This window comes from Cinclus cinclus, chromosome 23 (assembly GCF_963662255.1).
Source record: "Cinclus cinclus chromosome 23, bCinCin1.1, whole genome shotgun sequence".
NCBI classification, from domain to species: Eukaryota; Metazoa; Chordata; class Aves; order Passeriformes; family Cinclidae; genus Cinclus; species Cinclus cinclus.
The window spans coordinates 2,360,703-2,379,787 of NC_085068.1; the positions used below are offsets into that span (position 1 = coordinate 2,360,703).

Below are 19,085 nucleotides of genomic sequence, written 5' to 3' on the forward strand. Positions count from 1 at the left end.
AGCACAGCGGTGGGGACAGAGGGTTACAATCCTTTGTCCTCTCCCAAAGCTCCATGGACAGATCAGGTGTCCTTTAGCAGGAGCTGGGGAAGGAAGTTGGGGGGGGGGGGGGGGCGCGGCAGAGTGGTTTCCCTTCCCAGGTGAAAATCTGGCACAGATCCTTTCCCAGGTGCTTTTCCCTGCACCTGGGGAGCTCTGGGTCCCAGGAGTGGGATGGGAGGAGCAGCCAAGCCCATTAATGATGGAACTCCAGTGAGGAGCTTTAGGGAATTCGCTGGAGCTTTCCAGATGTGCCTTTGCTCCTCCAAGACCCAGATGTGCAGACTCCTACCTGCCCCGCATCATCTGGGGCCCAGATGTGCAGCCCTGCTGTTCTCAAGCACAGATGTTCTTTCTGGAGACCCCTGGAAGTGGACAAATCCCAAAAATCTCATTTAGAAACAAATTATGGCTGCGTGTGGGAGAGCTCTGAAATTTTTTAGGATTTTTTTTTTTTAGGATCTGTAAAATGTGGGGCAGATGCTGCCCCTCTGAAGCCATCAGGGAATTTCTCATTGATTCTGGGGGACAAATTCAGAAATCAAAGGGTTTGGATCTAAAAGCTGAACGTGTTTAAGGATGCCAGAGCCCAAAGGAGGGAAAACCTCTCCAAGGGATGTTTTTTCCACAAAAACAAGCTCTGGAGAAGAGCTGCCCTGGCTCCACCACCTTCTCCAAGGTCCCACACTGCATCCTCCCCACAAGTCTGGGACATAGAAGGAATTTTGTTTGGAATGCAGAGGCTTTTTGTGGTGATCTGGGTACAAACAAGGCAGCTCTGGCTCCGGGGGGATCTGCACCTCCCACCCCTCAAACTCCCCAGCAGCTGTCGGGAGCCACAGCTGCAACTCCCAGTGCTGCCAAGAAGAAAAGCAGATTTTTGGGTGGTGATAATATAGGAGCTGAACAAAAAAGGGGGAAAAAAATAGACTGGAAAACACAGTTAGAGACTTCAGGGAGTTTTATGGTCAAGCTGAGCTTACGTAAACCCTGCTTTAATCCTACATTAGCAAAGGTTCACCCAAAAGAAAAAGGACTTTGCTGTGAGCACGATTTGGTTCTGGCTCTCAGCGAGGCTGGGTGGTTCCTGTGGAAAACAACAGCCAGGCTTGGAAAGGGAAAAAATCAATTAATGCAGTGAATCCCCTGATTTCTTGGGAAAGAAGGAAAAGGTGGCAGGGCTGGAGCTGTCCCCAGCTCAAAGGTTTCCCGTGTCCCACTGTCCCTTCTCTGCTGCCCTGGGCTGGGGGCACATTTTGTGGCCTGGCTGAGACCCTCCAAAATCAACATCAGCATCCCATAACACCCCATGGAACATCTCTGGAGCCTGGGATTGCTCCAGGAGAGACAACACTGGAGTTCCAGCTCCTCCAAGAGCTGCTGAGGACCTGGGGAATGTCCATGTGGGGCCTTCTGCTTGATCTCTAGCCAAAAACATGGAGCAAAGCTGGGCTTATTTATTCCAGCTGCGCTCCTTTGGGTTCAGGAGAGCCCCAGGAGACCATGCCTGGTGCTGGGATCAAGGCAGGGAGAAGGGAAAGGGAAAAGTCCAGGGAAAGCCAAGGTGGAAGAATGAGTGATGGATTAAACATTGGGAAAGGACTGGATGGAGCCTGAATTCCGTAGGAAATTTGGGAGGTGACAAGCTGAGCTGTCTCCTGTGGGCAGCCCAACCTCTAGCTGAAGCTGAACTGGAAAGGTTTTTCCCAGATGTAAAAATTCCTAAGTGTCCTTCCCCCCCCCCCCCCCCTTTTAAGTTTTTAAAACTGAAATCTTCAACCCAAAAACTTGATAAAACATGGGAGAAAATTAGGCAGCATGAGTCAAAGTGTCGTTTGTTGACAACATTTCAATTCCTGCCTTTTGCAGGACAAAATGGGCAACTCTGAAACAGGAATTTCCAATGAAAAATGGAAATTCCTTGAAATAAGACAAGCACTGGAAGTTTTTTTCTCTGTGACAATTTGTTCCAGGGACTATGAGATTCCATTTTCCTGTGAGAAGTTTTGATTTTCCAAGGTTTTCTTTGCAATGTGGGAAAAAATAATGTTAGGAAATGTCATAAACAGTGTAAAAGCAGTGGATGTTTTGTCCATGGGCAGAGCTTTTCCTTGTGAGGAAAATGGGGATTGCGCATCCCTGGAAGTGTCCAAGGCCAGGTTGGACAGGGCTTGGAGCACCAAGGGACAGTGGGAGGTGTCCCTGCCCATGGCAGGGGTGGATTGGGATGAGCTTTAAGATCCCTCCTTGTCCAAACCAATCTGAGATTCCCATAGCTGTGGAGAGAAGCCTGGATTCGAGGGTCTCCTTTTCTTAGATATTAGGAGGAAATTCCTCTCTAGGAGGGTGGAATGAATTCCCAGAGAAGCTGTGTATCCCTGGCAGTGCCCTGGGAGGTGCCCATACCCATGGCAGGGGTGGCACTGGATGAACTTGGAGGTTTCTCCCACCCAAACCGGAATATTCACAATTCCAGCTTTATTTTGCCGACTTTGCCGGGCTCTTTAACCCTCCCAATATTTTCCCCCCTTGCTGATGTCCCATTTCTCCCCGTCCTCAGGGAACCGCCTGGACGAGGGCTCGGACGTGGAGTCGGAGCCGGACCTGCCGCTGAAGCGAAAGCAGCGCCGCAGCCGCACCACGTTCACGGCGGAGCAGCTGGAGGAGCTGGAGAAGGCGTTCGAGAGGACGCACTACCCCGACATCTACACCCGCGAGGAGCTGGCCCAGCGCACCAAGCTCACCGAGGCCCGCGTGCAGGTAAGGCCTGGCCTAACCACCGCAGCCCGGACTAACTCCGCGGTGATAGGCCTAGCCCTGCACTGCCCGGCCGAACCTCCCTCTCCCCAGTCTAATTCTGTGCATCCCAGCCTAACCCCGCTCTCCCTGGCCTAACCCTGCTCATCCCAGCCTAACCCTGCTCAGCCCAGCCTAACCCCGCTCTCCCTGGCCTAACCCTGCTCATCCCAGCCTAACCCCGCTCTCCCTGGCCTAACCCTGCTCAGCCCAGCCTAACCCCGCTCTCCCTGGCCTAACCCTGCTCAGCCCAGCCTAACCCCGCTCTCCCTGGCCTAACCCTGCTCATCCCAGCCTAACCCTGCTCATCCCAGCCTAACCCTGCTCAGCCCAGCCTAACCCCGCTCTCCCTGGCCTAACCCTGCTCAGCCCAGCCTAACCCCGCTCTCCCTGGCCTAACCCTGCTCAGCCCAGCCTAACCCTGCTCAGCCCAGCCTAACCCCTCTCTCCCCATCTGGAATGCGGCCACTCCTTCACTGCCTCCTCCTAACAAAGACAAACCTTTGCACCGGGGTTCGAGCAATCGAATTAAAGTCAGATCTTTATTGGAAGTTTCCATCCGGGTATAGACACAGCCAGTCATGGGATTCCTACAGTTTGATGAGGGTGATTAATTAGGATTTCTGACAGGTATGGCCAATAGGGTGTTCAGTTGTCCCAGGAACTCCCCCCATGGCAGCCCCAAGGGCTTCTTGGCCTCATTTTCTTCTCAGATTGTGGTTAGGAAACAAAAGGTTCTTCCCCTTGGAAACAGGACTCGGCAGCGTTCCAGGGATGTGTTCAAAGGTTAATTCTTGTTCTAAAATCTTGGAGCAAGTGTAGGAAAACCACCAGAAGCTACATAACCCTGGGATGGTGTCCTCCAGAGCTAGAGATGGAGGGGAAAGCAAAGATCCTGAGGCATCAGCTGCCCTTGGAGAGGAGCTAGGAATGGGTAAGGCTGCTCCAAGGTGGAAGCGAGGTCAAACCTAGCTCTGCCTCTCTGGCTTCACGGGTTCCATCCAACCCATCCACATTCCCATGGATTCAGAGAGGCCTCTGGATTTGTACCAGTGCTGGATTTGTACCAGTACCAGCTGCAGGGTCTGCATCCCCATTGGGACCAGGAGCCATATTTTGGCATTTTCCCTTGGAGGCGATCCCTCCGCTGGCCTGGGAGGATGCAGTTCTTGATTCTTCCACCTGGAGCCATCCCACATTTCCCAACCTCGCCCCGGGGAGCAGCAGATCAGATTTTGCAAAGTTTGCAAGTTCCGTGCTTGAAATTTCAGACAAGTTTTGGGTTTGTTTTTGTTTTTGTTGTTTTTGTTTTCCTTCCCATGGATCTCCAGGGAGCACAACCAGGGCTGGGTGGGGAGGGCAGGAGAGGGGAGGAGCAGGAAGGGAGAGTTTGGAGCTGGGAACTGTGACATGGACACGATTAATGGCCGTGGTGGGAGCTGCACACAGAGCCCCTTATGTGTCCCACATAAAGGCTGGGTCAGCAGTGTGTGCAAACAGCACTGGGATTCCCGGGATAATGGAATCCCTCGGGAAAGGCTGGGAAGGGGGAGGGATTGGGGGCTGGAGTGGGGAAATGGGGACCCCCGCAGTCTGTGCTCCCAGCAGGAATCCCTGTGGGAGCAGGGAAAGGCTCTCCAGGCTCTCTCCGGCTCCTGGAATGAGCTTTTCCAAAGGAAACCAGGCTGGATTTGCCTGTGGGATGTGCTCACCCAGCAGCCAGAACTCCCAGAGTTTTGGAGTTTTCCCCTTTGAGGTCTGGAAATGGGGGTGTCCCCCACTCCTGGTTAAAGATTTTTCCCAAAGAATTATCCAGCACTCCCAGCACTGTGACAGGAGCTGTCACCTCCCTCCTGGGAAATCCTGGATTTTCCTGGAGCTGTCACCTCTCTCTAGACTTGGCTGTGGAGACTGGAAAAGGAAATCCAGCAAAACTTAGGCTGGTCTGGCTTTGATCTTGGCCTAGGGAATCCATAAGTGTTGATTTGGTGGCCGTGTAGGATCAGGGATGTTTGGACCCTGGGAAAGTGGCTCATTAAGGGAGTGAAGCCACCCGGGGTTGGAATGTGTGAATTCCCTCAGTTTTGTCTTGCATGTTTTGCCCTAATCGCTCTTCCTGCTGTAGGTGGGCACAAGCTGTTGAGCAGGGGATAGAAAATGAATGTTCCTGTGGTGAATAATGGGGAAAAACAAAACAAAATGGAATTTTGAGGGAGAGCAGAGTTTAGGGAACACCATAGGAGGGATGCTGAGGAGGAAGGGAAGAGTCCCGAAACAACAGGGAGAGCACAGAACTTTTCCAAATATCTGGGAGAAAGGATAGAGGAAGGACAAACCAAAAAATAATTAATTAATTAATTAATTAATAAAAATTAACTTTTCCCTTGTCCCAGGCTGGGATGTCCCAGTTCCTCCCTGCTCCCAGGCCCTCGTGGGGAGGCTCCTGCCAGGGCTGTGAGGCAGCTGCTCCAAGAGGCACATTCCTGCTGCCTTGCTCATTCCAGCAGCCTGGCACTGGCAGCCTATTCCCACCACTTGGGAGGCTGCCGGCCCTTGGCAGATTTTCTGGATATCAGGGCAGATCTTCTGCTGCCTCTCGGGATTTGCAAACATCACTCGGTCAAGATCTGGTGCAAAATAATAATAATAATAATAAAAAATAAAAAGCTCCACACACATGTAAATCCACATGGACACATCCAGCAGGGAATCTTCCCCCACCTCATTGGCCCTCTTTTGTCTCGACTGAGTTTTTAAGCCAAGGGTTGGGTTTTGGGTTAAAAATGGCTCTAAAGCAGCAGGACCAGCTCAGAGCAGGGATTGTGGGAGTGTTCCTGAGGCTTGGAGGGACAGGACAAGGGGGAATGGATCTGAGATAAAAGAGGGACAGTTAAATGGGATATCCGAGAGAAATTCCTTCCTGGCACAGCATTCCCAGAGAAGCTGTGGCTGCCCCTGGATCCCTTGGAATGTCCAAGGCCAGGCTGGATGGGGCTGGGAGCAGCCTGGGACAATGGAAGGTGTCCCTGCCCGTGGCAGGGGTGGCACTGGATGGGCCGTGAGGTCCCTTCAACCCAAACCACCCTGGGATTCACTCCATGATTCATTCCGTGATTTATTCCATTCTTTATTTCATGATTCCATGAAGGGCCTCGCCAACACCTGCCCGTTCTCCTCGTCCCTGAGCTGCACGTGTGGTCTGGGGACAGAGGGTTGTTTTTTTTTTTCCCTAGGCCTTTTTGTGACCAAAAAGAGGCACTGGAGAGCAGCTGCCCCACATCTGGTCCTTGTTCCACTCATCCCCTGGATCACAGCTTGGGGGTGGCTTTCTTCCTGCATCCAGTTCCTGTTCCTATTCCTATTCCTATTCCTATTCCTATTCCTATTCCTATTCCTATTCCTATTCCTATTCCTATTCCTATTCCTATTCCATTATTCCTATTCCTATTCCATTATTCCTATTCCTATTCCTATTCCTATTCCTATTCCTATTCCTATCCCAATTCCTGCATGCTGTTCCTGTTCATATTCCTATTCCTATTCCTATTCCTATTCCTATTCCTGTTCCTGTTCCTGTTCCTGTTCCTGTTCCTGTTCCTGTTCCTGTTCCTGTTCCCGTTCCCGTGTTGAACTGATTAACTTCCCTGAGTGCCGAACTCCTGTGAGTGCTGAATTCCTGTGAGTGCTGAACTCCTGTGAATGCTGAATTCTGAGTGCTGAACTCCTGTGAATGCTGAATTCCTGTGAGTGCTGAACTCCTGTGAATGCTGAATTCCTGTGAGTGCTGAACTCCTGTGAGTGCTGAACAGCCCCGAGTGCTGAACTCCCCCGAGCGCTGCTCCCTCTGCCCCATCCCTGGGACTCCCATTCCGTGCCCTGCTCCCTGTGGGAAGCTGCCGGCAGTGTCAGCCCTTCCTGGCAGCTCCTGGAGCCCGGCTGGGCTCGCAGCTGTCGGGATAACGGGAAGTTTGACACGTTGACAGCTCATAAACCCCCGAGCTGAACTCCTGAGCCGCTCCCGGCTCCGGTTTCTTGGCAGATCCCGGGAGGCTGAGCGGGGTTTTGGCCGGGTCACGGCAGTGTTTGGGTGTTTGGGATGTAGATCCCAGCTCAGGCTTCCCGAGGGATGAGCTGTGAACAGGTTAATCCCAGACTGAGCAGAGCCAGGGATGAACCAGTGGTCAGCCGGTGGAAATTCCGGGGATTTGTCCTTGTGCGAGGCAATGTCCTGACTCAGCTGAAGGAATTCTCACCCTTCCGACCCTCCCAGAAAACAACCCATGAACGTCCCAGGCATTAGAGAATTAACAGGAATTCACTCCGTTAATTTAGTGGCAGCTTTGATTTTGATCTTAGATGTTTATGGGATTTTTCACCCGTTCTTGTAATTATCTCATGGATGATGTCAAAGTTTTGATGTGGGGGGGAAAAAAACTTTCAAAGGGACTCTGTGACAACTTTGAAGCTTTTCTCCCCAGCATTCCTGGTGGAGAGACTTTTCCCCAGAACAATCCATTTCCCATAAGCAATTGGGAATTTGTCTGTGGGGTGGTTTGCAGCAGGAAAATCCTTTTGCCAGGAGATTCTTCTGTAGGTGTAGGAATGACCTCTCCGAGCAACGCTGGTGTCACAAAAGCCACCAGGGGCTGGGAAGCTGGAATTAATCCTTGTCCTGGACAATCCCAGTTGTGGACCGATTTTCCCAAAGCTATTCCATTTTTAGGGCAGGTTACCAACAACCCATGCTGTTTATTTCTCTCATTTCACGAATAGGAAGAAATAGAAAGCAAAAAAAAAACCTGTCCCAGTTATCCACTTCCAACTTGGGAATTTCTCCACTGGGAGTGTTTTCCACAAATATGCCCTGGTGCAGAGGTTCTCCATTTTTTCCCTGATTGAGCCAGGGATTGGAGCCAAGATCTCCCCACAAAAAACCCCAAAAGTGTTTTTTGCTCCTCAGCATCACCTGGAGTCACTCAGATGGTCACAGCTGGGCAGGAGCAGGTTTGGGATCCTGGCTCCTCCTGGGGGATTCCTGGGAATCCTGGAGGTGAGCAGTGAGCTTTGGTACCAATCCCAGGAAATTCCTGGCACTGAGAAACTTCCATTTCAATCCCAAATTAAATTAGGTGGCAGAGCTGGGATTTTACTGATCCTTCTCCTCTATCCCATCCCATCCCATCCCATCCCATCCCATCCCATCCCATCCCATCCCATCCCATCCCATCCCATCCCATCCCATCCCATCCCATCCCATCTATCCCATTCCCTCAAGGAAGTGTTTAAGGAACATTGCAGCCATGGAGGAAACAATGTCCCAATGAAATATTTCCTGCTAACAAGGGCTTGTTTAACCAAAACCAGGTAGTTTCTCCAAAAAAAGACCCACTCACCTGTTCCTTGAAATCCTATAGAAGCTGCCACCTCCAGGAACTGGGAGATGCCAACAGAAATTCAGACTGAATTCCTTGGATAATCTCATTTGTGAGGAGCCATTTGTTCTGCTCCACTAACCTGGTTTAATATTTAATATTTAATATTTCATATTTATCTCCACCACATCACCCACCAGAAGAAGAGGCTCAGCACTGAACCACAGCAGGGGCAGCAGGGAAAAGCCCACGGGCCCCAAATCTGTGTGTCCTCCTGGGATTTTTTTTCCTGTTTTGTCAGGAATCCTCTCCATGGCCTCGGTGATGCTCTGAGGTCCCTGGTGCCATGGCCAGCGGAGCAAACATCACCTCTGAAGTGTTGTGTGGATTTATGGGATCCCACCAGCACATCCCACCCTGGGATGGAGCAGGGAATATCCCTGGGGTGTCCCCAGCCCCAGCTCCTCTCCTATGCATGCCCTGAATTCCAGTTTTGATGGGATGGGCAATGCCCTGCTCTGCTTCAGGAGAGCTGGAGAGGCCCTGACCCACCAGAATTCCCTTTCTCCAGGAAAGGAAATGGCCCTCAGCCAACCCCATGGAATATTTGGGGTGTGCTGAGCCCCTGATCCAGCAGAATTCCCTTTCTTCTGCTGGGAAGGGCCCTCAGCTGACCCCATGGAACATTCTGGTTGTGCTGAGGCCATAAAAGAGCCTTTCCCACCTGGTTCCTGCAGCCCCTGAGCACAAACAGGTGCTGCAGCCCCCTTGGCTTCCCCAGCCCTGTTTCCATTTATGTTCTCATCCATCCCATCCATCTTTCTCCCACATCAAGTCCTGATTAGGCTGAGCAGGAGCACAACAGGATTTTTTTTTTCCCTCCCACAGGAGGCTCTTCTTGACCTTCCTTTCCTCTCCTTGTCTGACAAATTGTGGGAGCTGACCCATAGCTGGGATAATTCGCTCCAGCCCATCCTGGCAGGCAGCTGCTCCGGCAGGGATGAGCTGGGGGAGCTTTCCCAGCTCCTCTTCCATCTGTGGGAGGCCTGAGGGATATTCAGGATATCCAGGAGCAGGGTTCAGTGGCACAGTGGGTGCCCTGCCTGTGTCCAGGCCATGAGGAACTCCTTGGATATCTCCTTCCCAGCTTTTTCCATGACAGCATCCCCGTCTCTGCTCTCCCCCAGCAATGCCAAGTGGTTTTTAGAACACATTTCTCTATTTAAGGCATGATTTGGAAGCTGATCCAAGGGGAAAGCCCCAAAAGCAGCAGGTACAGAGTGCTGTGCTGTTCCCAGTGTGCGCTGTGCTCCCATTCCCATGGGAAGGAGCCCACGGACACAGCCAGGGCCCAGCTCTGCATGGAATCACCTCCAGGATCAGCTCTTGGGAAGAACGAGCAGCTGCTGATTTTCTGCTGCTCGGTTCTTCCCCAGCCCCTGCCCCGATGGTCAGACCCAAAGTCTGGGTTGGTTCTGTGGGATTTGGGGAAGGGAGTTTGGGGTTTTTTCAGAAGGATTTAGGAAGGGAGTTTGGGGTCTTTCAGCAGGATTTGGGAAGGGAATTTGGGGTTGGCTCTGCAGGATTTGGGGAAGGGAGTTTGGGTTTTTTTCAGCAGGATTTGAGAAGGAGATTGGGGTTGACACTGCAGCATCTGGGGAAGAGAATTTGGAGTTGATCTGCAAGATGTGGGAACTCTTTTGTAAGCCCAGCCTCGGAGAAACCTCTCCGGTGGCTCCCAAATTTCCTCCTCTTCCTCTTCTTCCTCCCCAGCATGGCTGGAGCAGGCCCAAGCTGCACGGCAGGCTCGCCATGGTGTAACAGGATCCCGTGGCAGGGGAATCTTTGGGGGCTGATAAACCCCGAGCAGCTGGGAACTGAAGGCAGGTTCCCTTTGAAGTGCACCTCGCATTACAGCGAGCTGCTCCAGCCTCGGGATTTCAACCACCAATAAAATGATTTATGAGCATAAAAGGCCCGAGCCACCTTTGAGCTGGGGGAAGGGGAGGAATTGCAAACGTCATTAGCTGCAGAGGCTCTGCTTTTTCTCCTCTGGGTTAGAAATGAGGGGCAGAACCGACCTGTTTGGGCCATGGAACGTCCCTGCCTGTGCACAGGGAGATAAATCCCATCAGGGGCTTTGTGCCAGGGCTCGGTGCCTCCAGCCAGGCTCTGCTTTAGACTCTGGGGAATCTCTTTTGGTGCAGGTTCAATTTTTTTGTGTTATCATTTCCCGTTTGTTTGGCCGTGCTGCTCCAACTGTTGCCTGGAAAGGCTGACTTGGGACAGAGACTGGACAGAGCCAAAGGAATAAAATAGAAAAACATAGAAATAAAATAGAATATAATGGAAATTTATTGAAAGGATACACCTTGGGCAGTGCAAAGGGGTACACCCAAATCAAACCCAAGATGGATCCTGGTCACGAACTTTTACACTTTCATAAGTTTTGGTTCATCACATCTTGGGGTCAATTGTCCAACACAGCCCCAGGCTATGAAGTCTCAGCCCCCTGGCTTTTCCCTCTCCCTCGCTGTTGTTTTTGCTTTTTGGGTACCAGTTGTCCTTGATTCTCCAGCTAGAAAGGAATTGTTTTGTCCAACTCCCCTGTGAAGAGAACTCACTAACACCTAAGATGAAGTTTCAGAGTTACACACTAAGCAGCAGAGATTCTGAAAAGTATAAAGGCTAAAACCCCAGGCATCACAACAAAAAAAAAATCTCGCCCTGGCTCCGGCACTGTCAGCAGTGGAAGAGCCTCAATCTCAGCTGGCTGAGTGTGGAAATCAACCAAAATGTGAAAAATAGGGGGTTTATTCTCAGTTTAACCCCATGCACGGCCTGTGTGAGGACTCAAATGGGTTGACTTCAATCCCAAAAGCAACAGTTTTCCTGGAGTCACAGGAGAAGCATAATTAGGAACTGGATTTCTTTGCTGATAATCCTCTCCCTTGGAGTTTATCTTCTCTTTCTTCTCAAACACTGCACACCAAAAAGGCTCATGCCCAGGGTGACTCTACCTGGCTGTAAAAGGATCCTGAGTGTCCTTTTATCTCTATATAAAAACAAAGGAATTCCACCGGGTGTGGGAAGCAAGACGGGAGGTGCTGCTCTCACACAGGTGGATTTTAATCCTGAACAGATTTAAAGTGTAAATGAGACCAAAATCACCTCACACGGGGCATGAAACAACACAAATCTGTTCTGAGTTGTGTTTTGATCACCTAAGTGAGACCCCAAGTCCTCCTGTCCCGTCCTAGAACATCTCACTCCACGACTTCTTTCAGAGCACCTCATCCCCACTGAATGGAATGCTGCCAGAACTTGCAGCATCTGGCTCTTGGTTGAGGAAAAAGCCAAAAACTTTCCCACCCTTGGGGAAGTCAGAAATGGCTGGAGTGGGTTTTGCATTCCAGGGGGTCTGTTTCTCCTTCTCTCTCAATGCCTGGATTTGGATTTTGGTGATGGTTTTGCTTCAGGTGTTGGATTTTTATGTGCTGTTCTCTGCACTGGGATCTTGATCTTTTTGGAGTGGGAGCTCTTCCAGCATTTTCTTCTGCAGAGAAAGGTTTATTCCTCTCCTTTCCTCTTTAAGGTGGTTTATTCCTTTCCTTTTCCTCTGCAAGTAAAGTTTTTTTCTCTCCTTTTCCTCTGCAAGGAGAAGATTTAAATCTCTCCTGTTCCTCTGCAGGGAGGTTTATTGCTTTCTTTTCTTCTTCAAAGAGGTTTCTTTCTCTCCCTGCAAAGACAAGGTTTATTCCTCTCCTTAAGTACCAGAAATTATTAAATTGTGGACATGGAAGGGAATGACACACCAGGAGCAGAGCAGGCCCACAGCCCCAATTCCAGAGTGGAATTGTGCACCCATACAGGATAAAAAAAAAAAAAAGAAAGAGACAGTGGATCCTCTTTGCACGGCCAAAATGTTATTTAGGTGATTTCTTTAATATCTTTATATCTCCTTGCATCACCAAAACGTTATTTAAGTAGTTTCTTTATTCCTTTGTGCTGCTCCCAGAACCTTCCATGGACTGGGCTGGAAAAATTGCAAAGTGCCTCAGCCTTGGGGTTCATTCATGGCTCTCCCCTCCACTCTGTCCCAGATTTGGGGGATTTGGGTGCCAGGAGCCCACGGGATGTGAGTGACCCATTTCTGTCACCCTGTTGGGGGGGCCGGGGAGCGCTGGGGAAGGAGGGATTGGGTGCCAAGGACCTGCCGGGGCCCCACAAACCGCTCAGATCCGGCACTGACACCGAAGGGAAATGGGGGTTTCTTGTTCTCGTTGTGCAAAATCCAGCAAGAAATCGGGGTCTGCCCAAGCCTGGGCAAAAACAACTCCAGGAAATGAGGAACAGAGCCAGGGAACCTCCAAACAACCCCAGGGAACAGAGCCAGGGAACCCCAAAACATCCCCAGGGGAAGCTCAGGGGACTCATCCCAGCAGGCACTAATGGGAGCCAGAACTCCCTGAGTGAAAATTCCTTTTCCAGTAAGAAAAACCCCAGGAATGAGGAATCATTTATAGGGAACTCAATAGAAAGGTGCCCACTTTGGGATTTGGATCCTGTTTGGGGCTTGTGGGACCACGGTTCTGTGGTGTCTGGGAGGAGAGTTTGGGGTTGGTTCTGTGGGGTCTGGGAGGGGAGCTTGGGGTTGGTTATGTGGGAATTGGGAAAGGGAAGTTGGGGTTGGTTCTGCAGGATTTGGGAAGGAAGTTTGGGATATTTTTCAGCAGGATTTGGGAAGAGAATTTGGGGTTGGGTCTTCAGTGTCTAGGGAAGGGAATTTGAGGTTGGTTCTGCAGGATTTGGGAAGGGAGTTTGGGGTATTTTCAGCAGGATTTAGGAAAGGAGTTTGGGGTTGGCCCCCAAGGTGTGGGAACCCATTTGTAAACCCAACTCCTGATCTGAGGCTGAGCAGCTTGGGACCCTGATGGGGGGAGGGGGGGGATTCCCCCCACTCCTGATTTTTGCTCCATTTTTTCTCACTGCTGTGAAATTCAATCATGTTTTGCAGATCTTGAGGCCTCCCAAAGCCCAGCAGCTGCGTTCTCATCTGGCCTGAAAGCTTATCCTTGTGAACCCCAAACAGAGCCAGGCCTGAGAGCCCCCTCTGAGGAAACAAAGAAAACCCAGCCTGGGGACTCGGGCAGGGCTTGGGCAGCTCTTTTTACCCTGTAAAAGGGAAATTTCTCCCGATAAAACACTTGGGCAACCCCTTTTACCCTGTAAAAGGAGATTTCCCCCGATAAAACACACCACACGCATTTATAAAACCTCTGGAGCCTGGCGGGTGGAGCAGCGCTGCAGCAGAGCTGAGCCCAGCTTTGCCCTGGCGTTTAGGCCGGGTTTATTTTAACGCAGAGGCTGCAGAGGAGTTCTCGCAGAGCTCTTGCAGGCAGGGCACGGCTCAGCCGGAGGAGCTGAACCCCCGAACTCCCCGCGGGGCGGTTCTATCTCCGGAGCTTGTCTAACACCGCGAGCACGATGCTAATCTGGCGATTTATCCCTCCTAACAGTGCCGCTATTATGGTTCCTAATCCTCCGGCAGAATTCCCAGCCCCGGCAGATAAGGAGGCACGGCCAGGTGGTACCGGAGCATCTCTGGGGCTGGCACGGACTCTCCCGGAATACACAAACCCCGCTGTCCCTCTGCATCCCCCCAGCCCGGAGCGGCATCTCCCGGCTCCCGATCCCGCCCGCCCTTTCGGGTCAGCGGGGAGAAGGGAAGGGAGGAGAGGTGGGCAGGGTTCGGCAGCACGGCCTAGGGCTGAGCCCAGGAGTGGCTTGAGCCTGGCTCTGCCTCTGCCTCTGGTTCTGGTTCTGCCTCTGGTTTTGGCTCTGCCTCTGGTTCTGGCTCTGGCTCTGGCCAGAAGGTGTTGACGTCAGGTGTGACAATCATTGCTCAGATGTCACCCCTGGGTGTTTTCTGTCCCCCCAGGTGTGGCTGTCATTGCTCAGGTGTCACCCCCGGGTGTTTTCTGTCCCCCCAGGTGTGGCTGTCATTGCTCAGGTGTCACCCCCGGGTGTTTTCTGTCCCCCCAGGTGTGGCTGTCATTGCTCAGGTGTCACCCCTGGGTGTTTTCTGTCCCCCCAGGTGTGACTGTCATTACTCAGGTGTCTTCCCTGGGTGTTTTCTGTCCCCCCAGGTGTGGCTGTCATTGCTCAGGTGTCACCCCCGGGTGTTTTCTGTCCCCCCAGGTGTGGCTGTCATTGCTCAGGTGTCACCCCTGGGTGTTTTCTGTCCCCCCAGGTGTGGCTGTCATTGCTCAGGTGTCACCCCTGGGTGTTTTCTGTCCCCCCAGGTGTGGCTGTCATTGCTCAGGTGTCATCCCTGGGTGTTTTCTGTCCCCCCAGGTGTGGCTGTCATTGCTCAGGTGTCACCCCTGGGTGTTTTCTGTCCCCCCAGGTGTGGCTGTCATTACTCAGGTGTCACCCCCGGGTGTTTTCTGTCCCCCCAGGTGTGGCTGTCATTGCTCAGGTGTCACCCCCGGGTGTTTTCTGTCCCCCCAGGTGTGGCTGTCATTGCTCAGGTGTCACCCCCGGGTGTTTTCTGTCCCCCCAGGTGTGGCTGTCATTGCTCAGGTGTCACCCCCGGGTGTTTTCTGTCCCCCCAGGTGTGGCTGTCATTGCTCAGGTGTCACCCCCGGGTGTTTTCTGTCCCCCCAGGTGTGGCTGTCATTGCTCAGGTGTCACCCCGGGTGTTTTCTGTCCCCCCAGGTGTGGTTCAGCAACCGCCGGGCGCGCTGGCGCAAGCAGGCCGGTGCCAACCAGCTGGCAGCCTTCAACCACCTGCTGCCAGGGGGCTTCCCACCCGCGGGCATGCCAGCCCTGCCCCCGTACCAGCTGCCAGACTCCTCCTACCCCAGCACCACCATCTCCCAAGGTGAGCCCTGCTGCTTCCCTCCCACCTCCCCTGCGCTGGCCTGGGCCGTGCTGGAGCATCCCGGTCATGGAGAGCTTGGAGGTCTTGGATTCCCCCCAAAACCATCCCGTAATTCCCTCACTGGGAGGTGCTGGAACATCCCAGGCTGGCCCTGGAGGTCCCACCCAAACCTTCCCGTGATTCTCTCACTGGGAGGTGCTGGAGTACTTTGGGCTGGGCTTGGATTCCCTCCCAAACCATCCCCTGATTCTGTCACTGGTTCTGGAGTGTGACATCCTGCCCGTGAATGGGACAGCTGGGAGTGTCATGTGGTTTTCCTTTAGTTGGGAAAATCCACGTTTTCCCTGAAAATATCTCAATTTTCTCCTCCAACCCACATCCCTTCTGCTGTGTCCCCATGTCCCCTGTCCAGAGTTTTGGACCAGGAGCACATCCCAGTGAATTTGGGGTTGTGTGGGTGACCCCTCTGGGGTAATCTCTGTCCCAGAGTTCAGCAGCAGGAATAATCCAATGGAAGGAATAATTAATTCCAGTTCCCCTGTAAATTGGGGGTTATGTGGGTGGTCCCTCACTCTGGGTAAATCTCCATTCTGGGGTTCAGCAGCAGGAATATTCCAATGGAAGGAATAATTAATTCCAGCTGCCTTTGGCCTTTACCAAGGAATTCACAGCTTCTCTTTGGGGGGAAAACGAAGTGAAAACCCAGACATTTCCCCCCAAAAATTGTGCAGCTGCTGGGTCCCAGCATGGCTGCACCACCATTCCTGGGGTTTCCATGGGGTTTCCTGGGGATTTCCATGGGGTTTCCCAGTTTTTCTTGGGGGTTTCCCAGGAGTTTCCCGTTTTTTCCCGAGGGTTCCCTGGGAGTTCCTGGTTTTTCCAGGGGGGATCCCAGCCCGTGTGTGTCCCTGTGTCCCTGCAGACGGCAGCAGCACCGTGCACCGACCGCAGCCATTGCCGCCCTCCACCATGCACCAGGGCGGCCTGGCCGCCGCCGCCGACTCCGGCTCTGCCTACGGCGCCCGGCACAGCTTCTCCAGCTACTCTGAGAGCTTCATGAACGCCGCAGCCCCCGCCAACCACATGAACCCTGTCAGCAATGGCCTCTCCCCACAGGTACGGGACCATCCTCGGCCTTGTCCGGGCTCTGGGAGCGGGGACACTTCGGGGACGTCGTGGTGAGCTGCCACCACAGAGCGCTGCTGGCTTTTGGGGTTGTGGTTGTTGCGGTTGTTGAGTTGTTGAGAGCAATTTGTTCATTTGTTAATGAGCAGCAGATCTGTCCTGAGCTCAGCACTGGTCATTCCCACAGCCAGGTTGGGGTGAGGGATCACCAATACCTGGAGCACCTGAAAAAAATCATTCCAGAGCAACCTGCGGTGCTGGGTTTGATTCCAAGGACAGCAGACATGACTGACTGCACACATGACTGCACACATGACTGCACACATGACTGCCTGCACACATGACTGCACACCTCACTGACTGCACCCCTCACTGACTCCACAATTCACCCTGGCTGGCTGATTTAAGCATGACCTGGAGCTAGTCCAGGTCTGGCTGGACCACGGATCTGAGCCCAGAGATGGAGATTTGGAGTTTAAGTTTGGGCAGCTGGTGCAGACAATCCTGCTGATGCTCTGCACAAGATGAGCTGTGGAGGAGGAAAGGAGTTCCCAAGCTCACTGTTGTTTCCAGGTGGAACTGAAAACAAACAGCCAGGACTTGCCCTTATCCTGAGCAACACCAAATCCCATTTTTCCACTCTCAGTCATGGAGTTGTGTGAAGGGCAGCAGTTGTTTCAGAGGGATCCATTTATTTGTTTATTGGGAAACCAAAATAATTTAGAACTAGGAGGAGAAATGTGGGGGCACCTGAAATGGAAAAACTGCAGCACTTTGAAGAAGAGTCCAAAAACAGGGACACCACGGGGACATAGATGTTAAGATCCACCAGTTTGGGATCTCTCAAGGGTGAAAACAAACATGGACTGACAGTGGAAAGAGGGAAATTTTGCAGCTTCTTTGGAATGGTACAAACCCCCCACTTTTGGCTTTGAATGGAAAAATGTTAAAATGTGACTGGCATGAGGCAGAATGGGAAAATATTGAAATGTGTCTGGGATGGGACTAAATGGGAAAATATTGAAATATTGACTGGGGTAGGGCTGGATGGGAAAATATTGAAATGTGACTGGGATGGGGCAGAATGGGAAAATATTGAAATATTGACTGGCATGGAGCTGGATGGGAAAATACTGAAATAGTGACTGGCATGGAGCTGGAAAATACTGAAATATTGACTGGGATGGGGCTGGGAAATACTGAAATGTGACTGGGATTGGGGCTAGATGGGAAAATACTGAAATGTGACTGGCACAGGTCTGGATATTGCTCCAAACAGAGACTTTGGGGGGGAATAGGCAGATATCCCTCTGACAAGGGATTTCTGGGAGCACTGGGCTCAGACTCGGAGGATACAGCCTGGGATTCAAAGGCAGGCTCGGGTTAGCTGGGCCAGGGCCCGGGATTAACTCAGATGATCCCAAGTGCAATTTATCCCCATGGAATAAGGCAGGGATGAGATGCCTGGGATGAGCCCCAGGCACAGAGAAGGCCATGCTGCAATTTCCATTTCCCTTCATCCTCTCCTGGCCAGTCCCACCGAATCAGGGGCTGGTTGAAAGGAGCAGACTGTGGCTTTTCCTCTGCTTATCCCAATCCCGAATTCCCCTGCCCCCAGGCTCAGGCTGGGGACAGATATCCCTGAGCCCATAAACCCTTTGTATGGGAAAGAGAGGATCCTTTATCTGGCAGGCCTGAAGAAAAGAGAGCTTTGCAACCCCAGGAAGGGGAGATGCCCATTTTCCCGACGCTTTTAATCATGTGAGGGCCAAGATAATGGTGTGGAAATTCATCGGTTCCCTTTGTGAGCACAGAGCCTAACCCAGGTTATTTCCTGACTGCTTTGCATTCCCTGATCAAAAATTCCTGCCCTCCCAAGCCCTCTGCTGTTCCTAGTGGAAAGAGATGAGAAATGCTCCCAGTGGGATGAAGAATTCCTGGGTTTTTCCTCTTTTAGGGAAGTTTTGGGAGGTCTCTGTGTAATTTATTCATTGTGCTGAGCACAATCCAGCTCTGCCGTGGCATTCCAGGGAAATCCCAGCACAGTTCCACCCTCTTGGCTGCCTGGGGTTCCTTTCTGCAGGGAGAAAGAGGAGTTCAAGAGGTGGGAAAGAGGAGTTCAGGAGGCTGGAAAAAGGGAATCCAGGAGGTGGGAAAGAGGGAGTCCAGAAGGTGGGAAAGAGGAGTTCAAGAGGTGGGAAAGAGGAGTTCAGGAGGTTGGAAAATCCAGACTGGGAGCTGAGGATGATGGTGATTTGTCTCTGGCCTGGTTTCTCGTTTCCCCCTTGGCAGCAGCAGCAGCAGCAGGAGGAGATTTCTTGGCACTTTAAAGGAAAGGGGGCTGGGAGCTCCCAGCTTTGGTTCCCTATCTGGTTACTCAGGACTGGGTGTCCAGGCCAGAATCCACGGGCTGTGCTGACAGCTGGAATCTGGGAGGAGAAGCACGGTGCTCTCATTCCCAAACAGAAAAGGGGATTTGGTGTGACCATCATGGCATTCCTGTTGTCAAAGAGAAAAAGAGGATTTGGAGTGGCCACTGTGGTAGAGCAGGGCTTGGGGATGGAGCAGGGACTGGGATGGAGCAGGGATTGGGATGGAGCAGGGGTTGGGATGGAGCAGGGGTTGGGATGGAGCAGAGGTTGGGATGGAGCAGGGATTGGGATGGAGCAGAGGTTGGGATGGAGCAGGGATTGGGATGGAGTAGGGATTGGGATGGAGCAGGGGTTGGGATGGAGCAGGGGTTGGGATGGAGCAGGGGTTGGGATGGAGCAGGGATTGGGATGGAGCAGAGGTTGGGATGGAAGCAAACCCTGAACTATGCTGAAGCTCAGACCCAGCTCAACCTAGGCCAGTCCTGGCCTAGAATT

The 19,085-nt window shown here is 52.2% G+C and overlaps 1 protein-coding gene across 3 annotated transcripts in view; it reads left to right on the forward strand.

The window, feature by feature from the left end:
- The window catches only part of PAX7 (paired box 7), a 97,224-nt gene that overhangs the window by 45,242 nt on the left and 32,897 nt on the right, over nucleotides 1-19,085 (forward strand). For all 3 annotated transcript variants that reach the window (XM_062507377.1, XM_062507376.1, XM_062507378.1), the window contains exons 5-7: nucleotides 2,600-2,799; nucleotides 14,928-15,093; nucleotides 16,016-16,209. In XM_062507377.1, coding sequence (XP_062363361.1) covers nucleotides 2,600-2,799; nucleotides 14,928-15,093; nucleotides 16,016-16,209 — 560 coding nt within the window. The remainder of the gene's footprint in view (nucleotides 1-2,599; nucleotides 2,800-14,927; nucleotides 15,094-16,015; nucleotides 16,210-19,085) is intronic.